Raw genomic sequence first — 12027 nt, forward strand, 5'->3', positions numbered from 1 at the left:
AATGTTTCATGTGGCTTATGCTACGAAGTGTATCTAACGTAGTTTCATCTTTTTCATTTTTAGAGACTTAATTGATGTGGGACTTCTTTTTCCTTAGTGCCTACAAATGCCTTTAGCAGAACTTGTTTGTTGGATTAGAGAATGTGTATAATGTGAAATGTATCCGGTGAGGGCTTGGGGTACACGGCCAAATTGAAGTTGTATTAGAGCCCACTTTCATTTAAGGTGTCAAGTAATTTGGTTCCAAAGCTTTTGTACTTCAGTAAGTATCTGGGAGAGCCACAACTTCAAGGCCGATATTAGAAAACCAAATCTGGGTCACAAAATTGGTGAGTGTATTACAAATGGCTAATGTGCTGTGTATGTCTTCAAACTATTAGTTGCACAGAGTTGTGTTTCATGCATCAGGTTTTCTTCATGCTTTCTGAAAATTCACATGTGATAGTTTTTTTTTTAATTGATATACAGGTAAATCTGTCTTTTCAGACATGACCTGTGTTTTTATTACTAGAAATTAGGTAAAAAACGCATTTATCTGTTGAGGTGTTTCCACATCATTCCTGTTTTGCCTCATGCCTTACCTACAGACGGTTTTTCCCCCTTGTGTTTATTGGCACCATATGCATTTCTTCTTTGTTCATTGCATCTGTACCAGTCAGTGCCTGGGTCTTATTAGAAGGGCTTGGAGGGTGGTCCTTTAATACTGCTGTTCCTGCCTCGCCTTGATGCGCTGCCCCTCCCCCTTCTCTGCTTTCCCGGATCTACCACCTCGGCCTCATTCCCACTCATTCCCAGAAGATGATTTGCCTGTGTTTCACTGGGAAACTTGAGAACTCGCTTCCCTTTGTCCTTCCTCTTTCCGGCTTTTCCCAGAGAAAGAGGCCTCTTCTCTTGCGTTCAGGCTGCTGGAGTCTACACTCCCCCCTGCTCAGGGCTGTTCTGTCTGTCATCTTTTCTCTCTCTCCAGTGGCTTCAACCTCTCCTTCTCTGCTCTGTCAACTTTTTTTTTTTTTGGTCCTGAAGTTGAAGTCACTCCTGTTTTTTTAAATACAACAACAACAAAGAGCCATATTCTCCCTGGCTTTGGCTGCAGCTGCCTTCCTTCTGTCGCAGCTCAGCTCGGACATAGTCCCCTCCGCTCTTTGTGATCGCTTTCTCCACGTTTCTTTGCTCCTCGTTTGTCTGGAGTCCGGCCACCCCTGCCGTTCCACTGAAACTGCTTCTTAATGTCAAGTCCCCTTCCTCTGTTACTTTACTGCTTCATCCTTTGACACTACTGCTTCCTCCTTCCCGCAGGCTCCTCTGTGTGGCTTCTGTGATGCCCTCGTGCTTTCCCCTCATCCTTGTCTTAGCCATTCGTTTTCATCTCTTCTGGGTGGCCCATGTCTTCTGGCTTTGTCCCCCAGGGTGCTGCTCTTGTCACTAGTAGAGAGTCTTCTGACACCAGTAAGTGCAGCTGTCTGAACCGGTCTGCCTGCTTCCTGTTCAGTCCACTTCCAGCCCACCATTCAGCACGTACTTACCAAACGAATGCTCTTTCTCGGGCGGACATCTGCTCCTGACATGCCTCAGTTCAAAATCCTTTGGCCGTATTTGGATTTCAGGATAATCTGCCCCTTCCATAGCTCAGTAAACAGTGTTCTCTGTTGTGTGGTGCCTCCCTACTGCCCCAGCCATTTTGCTCATTGCTTCGCTTCATCCAGTCTTTGGGATCCTGCAGAATGAACTGTACTTTCACAACACGGGACGCTTCTCTGCCTTCCATGCTGTTCTCCTGCCCTCCTTCCTTGTGACCTGCCGATATCCACAGATTCTTTTTTTCTTTTTGTTAAGTTTATTTATTTATTTTGAGTGAGAGAGAGAGCAAGAGAGGGAGAGAGCGAATCCCAAGCAGGCTCCTCACTCAGTGCCCAATGTGGGGCTTGAACTCACGAACCACGAGATCATGACCTGAGCTGAAATCAAGAGTCGGACGCTTAACCGACTGAGCCCCCCAGGTGACCCCAGTATCCACGGATTCTTTACAGCACATTTTTTTTTATTTTATTTTATTTTTTAAAAATTTTTTTTTTCAACGTTTATTTATTTTTGGGACAGAGAGAGACAGAGCATGAACGGGGGAGGGGCAGAGAGAGAGGGAGACACAGAATCGGAAACAGGCTCCAGGCTCCGAGCCATCAGCCCAGAGCCCGACGCGGGGCTCGAACTCACGGACCGCGAGATCGTGACCTGGCTGAAGTCGGACGCTTAACCGACTGCGCCACCCAGGCGCCCCAACAGCACATTTTTTTTTTTTTTAATTTTTTTTTTCAACGTTTATTTATTTTTGGGACAGAGAGAGACAGAGCATGAACGGGGGAGGGGCAGAGAGAGAGGGAGACACAGAATCGGAAACAGGCTCCAGGCTCTGAGCCATCAGCCCAGAGCCTGACGCGGGGCTCGAACTCACGGACCGCGAGATCGTGACCTGGCTGAAGTCGGACGCTTAACCGACTGCGCCACCCAGGCGCCCCTCAACAGCACATTTTAAGTGTTCCTCCCTCAGGGAGACTTTGTGGCACTCGCAGGTGGGGCCATGTGCCCCCTTCTTTGAGGCCCCACTCATCCTTGCTCTACTTCAGTCTTTGATTTACTGGGTGAGTTTTCCTATGAGGTGGAGATCATTGAAGGAAGAGACCTCATCAGTTTTCTATTCCTAACACTTAGAATGGTGCTTGGTTCATGGAAGGTCCTTAGGAAATAACTGGTAGTCTAGGATAAGGGTGTAAGTGAGTAGTACGAGAAGCGGTGAGTTAAGGCCACGTTAGATGATTTTGCCATCAGCCCGAATTATGTCCTTTCATAAACCCAATCAAGTGATAGGGAGTCAAATTGCTGTGTCCTGAGCATGTCTAGGAAAATCATACTTCGTCTTGGTCTCAGTGAAGGGCAAATATTTGAATGGAGACAGAGAAAGTGTCTACCAGAGTTCATCATTCAGCAAGTATTTATTGAATGTTTTTTATATAGGAGGCACTGTGGAAGGGTAGGTAGTGAACAGGAATATGAAAGCAAACATTTTGTTTTTGGAGCAGAATGATATAGTGAAAGTAGGATTAATTTGGCATTATCACTAAATAGCTCCCCCTCGCCCCCCGTGTTAATGTCGTAAGAATAGACAAATATATATGAAATTGCTCTTAAACTGTCATGCTCTATGAATTTAAGATGTTTGTCTTTCATTATCTTCAGTATTTCTTACTGATTCTTTTGAAACAGTTTGCTCATATATTTGCTAAAGAACTCTAATGTTTTTGTATTAAATAAATGTATGTTACTGATAATGCAGTCTTATAGAAGATGATCACAAGAGTCTGATTCTGTACAGGAGGCTTTGACTGTAGAAGATGTGGGAGATGAAACACTCAGTCTTCCTGTCGCTTTTCTGTTTCAGGTCGACTGTGCATTGTCACTCATTCGACTCGGAATGGAGCGGAACATTCCCGGTTTGCTGGTTCTCTGTGATAATTTGGTTACCCTGGAAGCCTTGGTTTATGAAGCCGGGTGCGATTTAACCCTAACCTTGAAAGAACTCCAGCAGATGAAAGACATTGAAAAACTAAGATTGCTGATGAGTAGTGTACGTTTTATTTTAACTTTCTGTGTGCTTGGGTTAACGTGGGTCTCAAAGCCAAAGATAAAATGGCCTCCAAACCTGAGAATTTAGTAAATAAAGGAAGGTTTCTTGACTAAAAAAAAAAAAAAAAAAAAAAAAAATCCAGTTTTTGAATAAATTACTGAAGGCATCCCAAACTATTTTGGCTGTTCTTGTACCTTGCTTGCCCTTTATTCATAATCATCTGTATATAACTTCTTTTTTTCTTTTAGCTAGCAGATTTCTAAACTAGCTGGTCATTCTAGGAGTCATGTTTCTAGGCCTTCACTGTTAAAATTCGCAATTACTTCTCTGTTTTGCTTACACGAAAGTACTGGATTCAGAGGGCTGGGTGCTTGTGTGAAGAAAACATCTTGGCTTAGTGGTTCGTAAGTTCAGGAGGGTTTGCCCAGCCACTTTTAGATTCTTCTTGGGTCACCCTGGAGAGGAAATACACCCCCCAACGTTAGAACCTGGTTTCTCATGAACCCACTGAATAGAGAGGCACCTTTGAGACCAGAACGGTGGGGCTGTGGGGGGACAGCTGTCACAGGCCAGACTGGTTCTAAGCGGCCCGGGAAGGCATGGAATCCTTGTCCCTGCGCTGCCCCACGCGCTCTCCTTTCTCCCTGACTCTTCTCTTTTTTTCTCATGTACTTTCTTTTTTGTCTTCCTTCCTTTTTCTCTCTTGTCCTCTTTCTCCCTCTTACCAGTCAGCCTTTTCTCTCTCCCTCTGGCCCTGCCTTCCATTTTGCTTACTAGTTTTTTCCCCCCCACTGATTATCCAGCCAGTGAGAATTGATTTGTGTTACATGTAAGACTCCTCTTAGGGGATTTAGGTGTTATCTCCTGGGGTAATTAAAAGAAGGAATTGTATGATGTCAGGGAGAATGAGTAAAATTATGTGTGTCATTTGGAGTTTTGTGAAGGTGGATGTAAAGGGGAAAAACAAAACAGGAAAAGGAAAAGGAAGGGAGAGACTCTGGGATTCAGAGACTATTCTGAAGTAGTTGACTTCTAGAGGTTTTTGTTTTGTTTTAAGTTTATTTATTTTGAGAGAGAGCTAAAGAGAGTGTGGGGAGGGGCAGAGAGAGAGGGAGAGAGAGAATCCCAAGCAGGCTCCTCACTGTCAGTGCAGAGCCCGACATGGGGCTCGAACCCATGAACTGTGAGATCTTGACCTGAGCTGAAACCAAGAGTCAGATGCTCAACCAACTGAGCCCCAGCTGCCCTCCTTCTAGAGCTTTTTTTATGCTCCTCTGTCTCTTTGCTTTTTTCTGTTTTATTCTTCCCATCTCTAGGCTCGCTTGTTCTCTCTCCATCTCTCGAGACATCTTTTACACGCACACACACACACTTTTGTAGGTAGAATCTCTCTTTACTCTGGGAGACCTCATGTTGGAGCAGTAGTAGTAACATTTTTGTCTTCCAGAGCTGGGCATAGGCTGCGAGGGACCCAGAGTGGCCCTGGTCCTGAAGAGAGGGCCCCAAGTGCTGTCCACTGTACAAGCCCCAGGCAGAAGGCCATTCTGCTACCTCTCAGGCTGCCTGGGAGAGGTGAACCAGAGTGTCTGTTTTAGGAAGTGTTGGCCTTCAACTCTTTAACATCAGTCTCTTGAACTTGTTGTCTGGTATGATAGGTATTTAATGTGTGTTTGTTTTGGTTGATTGTATTTTCAGTGTTCTGAGGACAAGTATGTGACAAGTGCCTACCAGTGGATGGTTCCCTTCCTTCATCGTTGTGAGAAACAGTCTCCTGGTGTGGCTAATGAGCTATTAAAAGAGTATTTAGTAACTTTAGCTAAAGGGGACTTAAAATTTCCCCTGAAGATATTTCAGCACTCCAAACCAGATGTAAGTAGAAACTCTAACTTCTAAAAAAATCTCTGCACTTCTTCCTCTGCATAATTATGTCTTATTTGTCAGTTTGTTATAATAGGCTTTGCAAGTAACTTCACTTGAAACAGACAAGAAAATGGTTGTCATATTATTCTTTAAAAATGTTTCAACAATTCAGTCCACTAATTTTTTGGAAGTTTATATGTACTTTGATTTATTTACTCATAAGTTTGTTGACTTTCTATTATATTGATTATATATATAGATATATATCAATACCATAAAAACTAATAGTTGATAGATACTGAATTCTTACTATAGATAGGCACTCTAGAAGTGTTAACCCATTTAATCCTTATAGCAATCCTATGATGTAGATATTTTTAAAATTTTTTTTTTTCAACGTTTATTTATTTTTTGTGGGACAGAGAGAGACACAGCATGAACGGGGGAGGGGCAGAGAGAGAGGGAGACACAGAATCGGAAACAGGCTCCAGGCTGTGAGCCATCAGCCCAGAGCCCGACGCGGGGCTCGAACTCACGGACCGCGAGATCGTGACCTGGCTGAAGTCGGACGCTTAACCGACTGCGCCACCCAGGCGCCCCTAGATATTTTTTATTAATATTGGAGGGAAAGAAAATTGTGATCTAGTGTGGTTAGGCAGTTGTCCAGGGTCACAAGGTTAGGAGTGGATCCTGGGTTCACACATAGGTATTCTAATTTCACAGCTGTTTTCTTAACCAGTATGCTTTACCCTAAAGCCAGGAGAAGAAGAAAAGATTCTCACCCTTTAGGACCTTCAAAATACTTATGAAAATCTTTAGGATGTCATAAGGAACTCTGATTTTTCTTAATATCTCTTGTATTTGCTTAAGACTACTATATATTGGCTCTCAAACAACACAGCATTTAGGAGCACCAACCCCTGCCCCCCCACATAGGTGAAAATCCATTTATAATTTTGACTCTCCCAAAACTTCCAACTATCAGTAGCCTACTGTTGACCTTACCGATAACATAAATAGCCGGTTAACACGTTTTGAATGTTACATGTATTCTGTACTGTATCTTCATAATAAAGTAAGCTGGAGAAGAAAACGTCATTAAGAAAATCATAAGGATGAGAAAATACATTTACAGTCCTGTCCCGTATTTATAAACAATTGGCATATAAGTGGACACACAGTTCAAGGGTCAGCTGTGTTTAAAGCTCTGTACTGCTGTAGAATTCAAGTCGTTGTTCACATTCACTGGCAATAAGTCATTTTGTTAAGTACAGTATACTTTAGCAAAGTAAATAACCTCTTAATTTAGCCATAAATCAAATATGTTGTTTTAAGAGATACTGGCTCCCTTTCTGTTGGCAGTGGCTCAAGTGGGGTGGCATGGCCACTTGAACGCCCTGACTTTGTAGTGAGAGTCAAAGGGTTGGATTGGGGTTCAAGCCAGAGGCCATTGAAGCCTTCTTCCAATCCAGAATTCGAATTGAGTGCACTTCCTTGAGCTAACCTTTATTGCAGTCTGAAGTCTTCTGAGGTGTATGGTCTTAAGCGGTATAATCCAGATAAAAAAGGAAAACGTTGCTTAGCTAACCTTACACATTTTTTGGTTTCTGAAAGGGTCGTTTTTCAGAAATATATCTATTCTTTGGCGTTTTAAAATTTTCTATCTTCTCATAAGCAGCTCCCGTTTAGTATTCTGGTTTTGAATTTGGGATGGTTTACTGTGAGCCAAGGGTGGGTTGCTTAAGACCGCAGAACACAATGTGAGAAGCAGGATGGATTGAAAATGAATGTTTTATGAGGAAGAAGGAAGTGACTTTAAATTCTTTCTAGTAATCTTGTTTGTGATACTTCTTCCTTACAGAGTCTTGTAAATCCTTTGTATGTCATCAGCTTTTTGTTGTTTTTACTTGGCAATTTAGCATGTGCCTTTTGAATAAAACATACGGTCATTTGCTTTTGTTGAAATATGTAAACATCAAAGCAAAGAACAATGGAGTTGCTGGGCTCTTCCTTTCTGATCCAACCTCTATATTTCTAACAATATTATCTTTCCACAACAGAACTTTGCTCATGTTCATGGATCATGATCTATGGGAAGCCTCCAGTGGCTTACCAATGTCCACAGGGTAAACGTTAGGCTCTCTAGCGGGTTCTTTGTGGTCTGTTTCTAGTCTGCCTCTTGAGCCTCGTTTCCCTCTGTGAAGGAATGTGCTAGTTCACTCACACTGAACTTCTCACCCTGTCTTCACCTTGTTCGGTCTTTCATGTCTCTTTATATCTTAATAGACTGTCTCCTTTGTTAGGGATGGTCAACTTCTCTTCCCTTCCCTTTGCAGACACCTACCTGCCCTTCAAGATCCTGCTGTCTAAGATTCCCTCTGCTGGGAGACCTGTGACTTACCTGTGCTATGACAGGTCTTGTCCCTGCCTCTGTAATAACCCATGTCACACTCTCATAATTGGTGTTTATTTATTTTTATTAAAACACTCATGTTTGTCTCTCCCACCCTTGTTTCCTATGTGTGTTCTCTATGTCCCCTGCATCTGTGTGTTGCCAGAGTGTCAGTGCCTTGTAGAGAGCAGGTGCTCAGTAAATTTTGTGAGGGCAGATGATGAGCGAGGGACTGAAACTGGGTTTCATTATGATGCTTTAGATCACTTGATTCCATTTGTTTGCTTATGAGGATTGTGCTTGGAGCATTGTTTTTATTTTATTTTACTTGGCCCTTTCCAAAAAGATCTGCCATGTGTTAGGCACAGAGTATTAACAGTAATATCACGGGAGCAGTGATTTCTGTATCAGACCTCTTGGGCTAAGTTACGCTGCATTAACAAATGAGTAGGTTAGAACAGACATTCATCACTTGCAAGTGTCATACAGGCTGTGTCTGGGCTTCTCTTGTGTTCCATGTCTTGTTCGCTCTGGGACATGGCTAAAAGAGCAGGCCCCCTTTGCTGAGCTGTGGCACAGGGAAAAAGAACAAAGTGGAACTGCACAGTGACTCTTAAAACTTAGCTCAAAGTATGTCACGTGACATCCGGTCACATTTCACAGGCTAGAGGAAGTCTGTGGCCAAGCCTGATGTTAATAAGGCAGGGAAGAAGGGAGTGCATATTTGGGGACAATAATACAGATACATACTTGCCCTTTTACCTGTAGTGTATGCTACAAACTCTTCTTCTTTTGTATAACATCCTGATTTTAAGCACTCCTCTGTGATTTTAAGCTGCTGTTCTTTGCTTGAATGGCCCTTTGGAAAGTAGAACTTGTGAAGGAACTTGGGCAAGTCTTGATGAAGAGGATTTGGGAATAAAATATTCTGCCTTCTCATGTTCTCTGTCTGCTGTACTAGCATTTTAAAAATGCATCTGTATGGGAACTATGAACTTAAATTTTTTTGATTGTTATTTATTTTGAGAGAGAGAGAGAGAGAGAGAGAGAGAGTGAGTGAACCAGTGTGAACAGGGGAGGGGCAGAGGGAGAGGGAAGAGAGAATCCCAAGCAGGTTCTGCACTGTCATCACAGATCCTAATGCTGGGGCTCGAACTCACAAACTCTGAGCAGATGAAGAGTTGGACGTTTAACTGACTGAGCCACCCAGGTGCCCAAGACTTTAAAACAAAAAGTGGGGGGGTGCCTGGGTGGCTCAATCGATTAAGCAACCAACTTATGCTCAGATCATGATCTCACAGTTTGTGGATTCGAGTCCCATGTCAGGCTCTGTGCTGACAGCTCAGAACCTGGAGCCTGCTTCGGATCCTGTGTCTTCCTCTCTCTCTGCCCCTACCCAACTTGTTCTGTGTCTCCGTCTCTGTCTCTGTCTCTGTCTCTCTCTCTCAAAAATAAATAAACATTAAAAAAAATAACAGTCTTCTAGGCCCAACCCAGATATAATGAGAATTTGGGGGGTAGGGATCTGGAATGTGCACTTGACGATTTATCCAGTGATTCTGGTGGAAATCCACTTGCTATATGCTGCAAATAATTCCCACTCCTGTTTTTCTGTTCCTCCTGTCGTTCTCTTAGTGATGAAGGTCACTTTCATCTGACGGGGAATCAAACTGTTTCAAGGTTCAGAAGGACTTTCCTCTTTCCAGCTATCCTATATTTCTATGGTGCAGTCCTCCAGAGGCCTGAGTTTGGAAGCTTTGGGTGCTGACGTAGGCCCTGTATCCCAGCAGTGGCATAAATGGGAAAGTCTACTTAACACTTTAAACTCTTGTCTTCGATTTCCTGCTTGCCTACTTTTGGCCCATACTCCTTAGGGAACTGAAAAATTTATACTCTACCATGCAGTTAAGTATGGTAACCTCTAGCCATGTGAGGCTATATAAATTAAAATAATAAAATTAAAAATTCATTTATTCAGTTTCCCCAACTTTCTGTTATTTCTAGTATTTTGTAATTACAAACGATGCTGTAGTGAATAACTTGTTCCCATGTGGTTTTTTGTCTTTGATGTTTATTTTATTTATTTATTAAAAAAATTTTTCTTTAATGTTTATTTTTGAGAGAGAGAGAGAGAGCGAGCGTGAGTGGGAGAGAGGGAGACACAGAATCCAAAGCAGGCTCCAGGCTCTGAGCTGTCAGTACAGAGCCTGACATGGGGCTTGAACTCATGAACCACAAGATCATGACCTGAGCTGAAGTCAGACGCTTAACCGACTTGAGTCACCTAGGCGCCCCACGTTTATTTATTTTTGAGAGAGAGAGACAGAGCATGAGTAGGTGAGGGCCAGAGAGAAAGGGAGACACAGAATCCGAAGCAGGCTCCAGGCTCTGAGCTGTCAGTACAGAGCCCGATGTGGGGCTCGAACCCATGAACCGTGAGATCGCGACCTGAGCCGAAGTCGGACGCTTAACCGACGGAGCCACCCGGGCGCCCCAGTTTTGTGTCTTTGGTATGCCTTCAAGGTGTGTTCCTACGATGGGCATACTGAGCCTACAGGCAAGCGTTGTGTTGGCATTGCCAGAGTTTCCTTCGGGGCGGTGGGGACGGGGGATGGTTGGTCCAGTTGACATTCCTTCCTGCGGTATAAGACCATGCTTGTCGCTCTACAGTTTTGTGGACAGAATTCATTGCCATAGTTTAACATGTTTACTAATGTGGGAAGTGGAAAGTGGTATTTCAGGGGTGTTTTAATTTGCATTTAATTATGAGTGAATTTGAAATGTCCTCATGTATTTGAGGGGATTATCTCTTTTTTGGTGACTTGTCCATTCCTGTCTTCTCCCCGTTTTTCATTTGGATTTTTGTTCCTTTGTGCTTTGCTTTTGTAGAAATTCAGGTACATTGGCGTAATTACCCCCCTTTTTAATGGTATGGATTGTGTATATTTCTTTCAGTTGGTAGATTATCTTTTGACTCTGTCTCTGGTGGGTTATGTCAGCCAGAATTTTTATCTCTATGTGTAGACAAATTGAGCAATTTTTTATTGCCTCTGTATTATGAGTCATGGTGAGCAAGCCGTTCCCTCCAAGGTCAAAGAAGAATCCACTCATTTTCTTTCAGTACTTGTATGATTTTATTTTTCTGTGTGGATCCATAATCTACTTGGAGTTCACTTTTTTGTGTGGTGACATGAGGTCTAATTTCTTTCCTCAGATGGCTACCTAGTTGTCCCAGCACCATTTATTACAAATTTGGTCTTTTCTAGAGTGATTTGAGATGCCACCTTTGTCTTATATCAGATTTCCATTTAGTTCTAATTCTAGACTTAAAAAATTTTTTTTGCAAGTTTATTTATTTTTGAGAAAGAGAGACTGAGTGTGAGCGGGGGAGGGGCAGAGAGAGAGGGAGACACAGAATCCGAAGCAGGCTCCAGGCTCCAAGCTGTCAGCACAGAGCCTGACGCGGGGCTTGAACTCATAAACTGTGAGATCATGACCTCAGCCGGAGTCGGATGCTCAACCGACTGAGCCACTCAGGCTCCCCTAGAGGTTTTATATTGTTACTGGTTTGTCTGTACACTGGGACCAACTGTTTAATTGTAGAGATTTTATAGTGTGCTTTTAAAGTCTGGTAAGGGTGGTGTTCCTTTATAGTTTTTCTCCCTAGGTTTTTTTTTTTTTTTTTTTTTTAAGCTATTCTTATAAAAGTTTGTTTCTTCATCTGAACTGTAGTACAACTTGTTTGATTCCATAAAATAGCTTATATTTACTGTGATTATATTAAATTTGTAAATTAGCCTAGCAAGACTAATATTTATTTATTTATTGAAGTTTTAAGGTTCAGTTAATTAATTTCATGCACATGCACGAGCATGAGCTGGGGAGGGGCAGAGAGAGCAAGAGACCAGTATCTCTATAACATCCAGTCATCCTATTCAAAAAGAGGGGGTATCCGTCTTGCACTGTTAGTGGGGATGCAAACGGGTGCCTTTGGAAAATAGTGTGGCGGTTTCTCAAAAAATTAAAAATAGACCTATCCTATGACCCAGTAATAGCACTGCTAGGAATTTACCCAAGGGATACAGGAGTGCTGATGCATAGGGGCACTTGTACCCCAATGTTTATAGCAGCACTTTCAACAGTAGCCAAATTATGG

At 42.7% G+C, this 12027-nt stretch overlaps 1 protein-coding gene across 2 annotated transcripts in view; it reads left to right on the top strand.

The window, feature by feature from the left end:
* Positions 1–12027, top strand: part of NBAS (NBAS subunit of NRZ tethering complex) — a 333519-nt gene that overhangs the window by 131327 nt on the left and 190165 nt on the right. For both annotated transcript variants that reach the window (XM_030311617.1, XM_030311618.1), the window contains exons 24-25: positions 3434–3619; positions 5315–5488. In XM_030311617.1, the coding sequence (XP_030167477.1) occupies positions 3434–3619; positions 5315–5488 (360 nt within the window). The remainder of the gene's footprint in view (positions 1–3433; positions 3620–5314; positions 5489–12027) is intronic.

The sequence above is a fragment of the Lynx canadensis genome, chromosome A3 (genome assembly GCF_007474595.2).
Source record: "Lynx canadensis isolate LIC74 chromosome A3, mLynCan4.pri.v2, whole genome shotgun sequence".
Taxonomy (NCBI): domain Eukaryota; kingdom Metazoa; phylum Chordata; class Mammalia; order Carnivora; family Felidae; genus Lynx; species Lynx canadensis.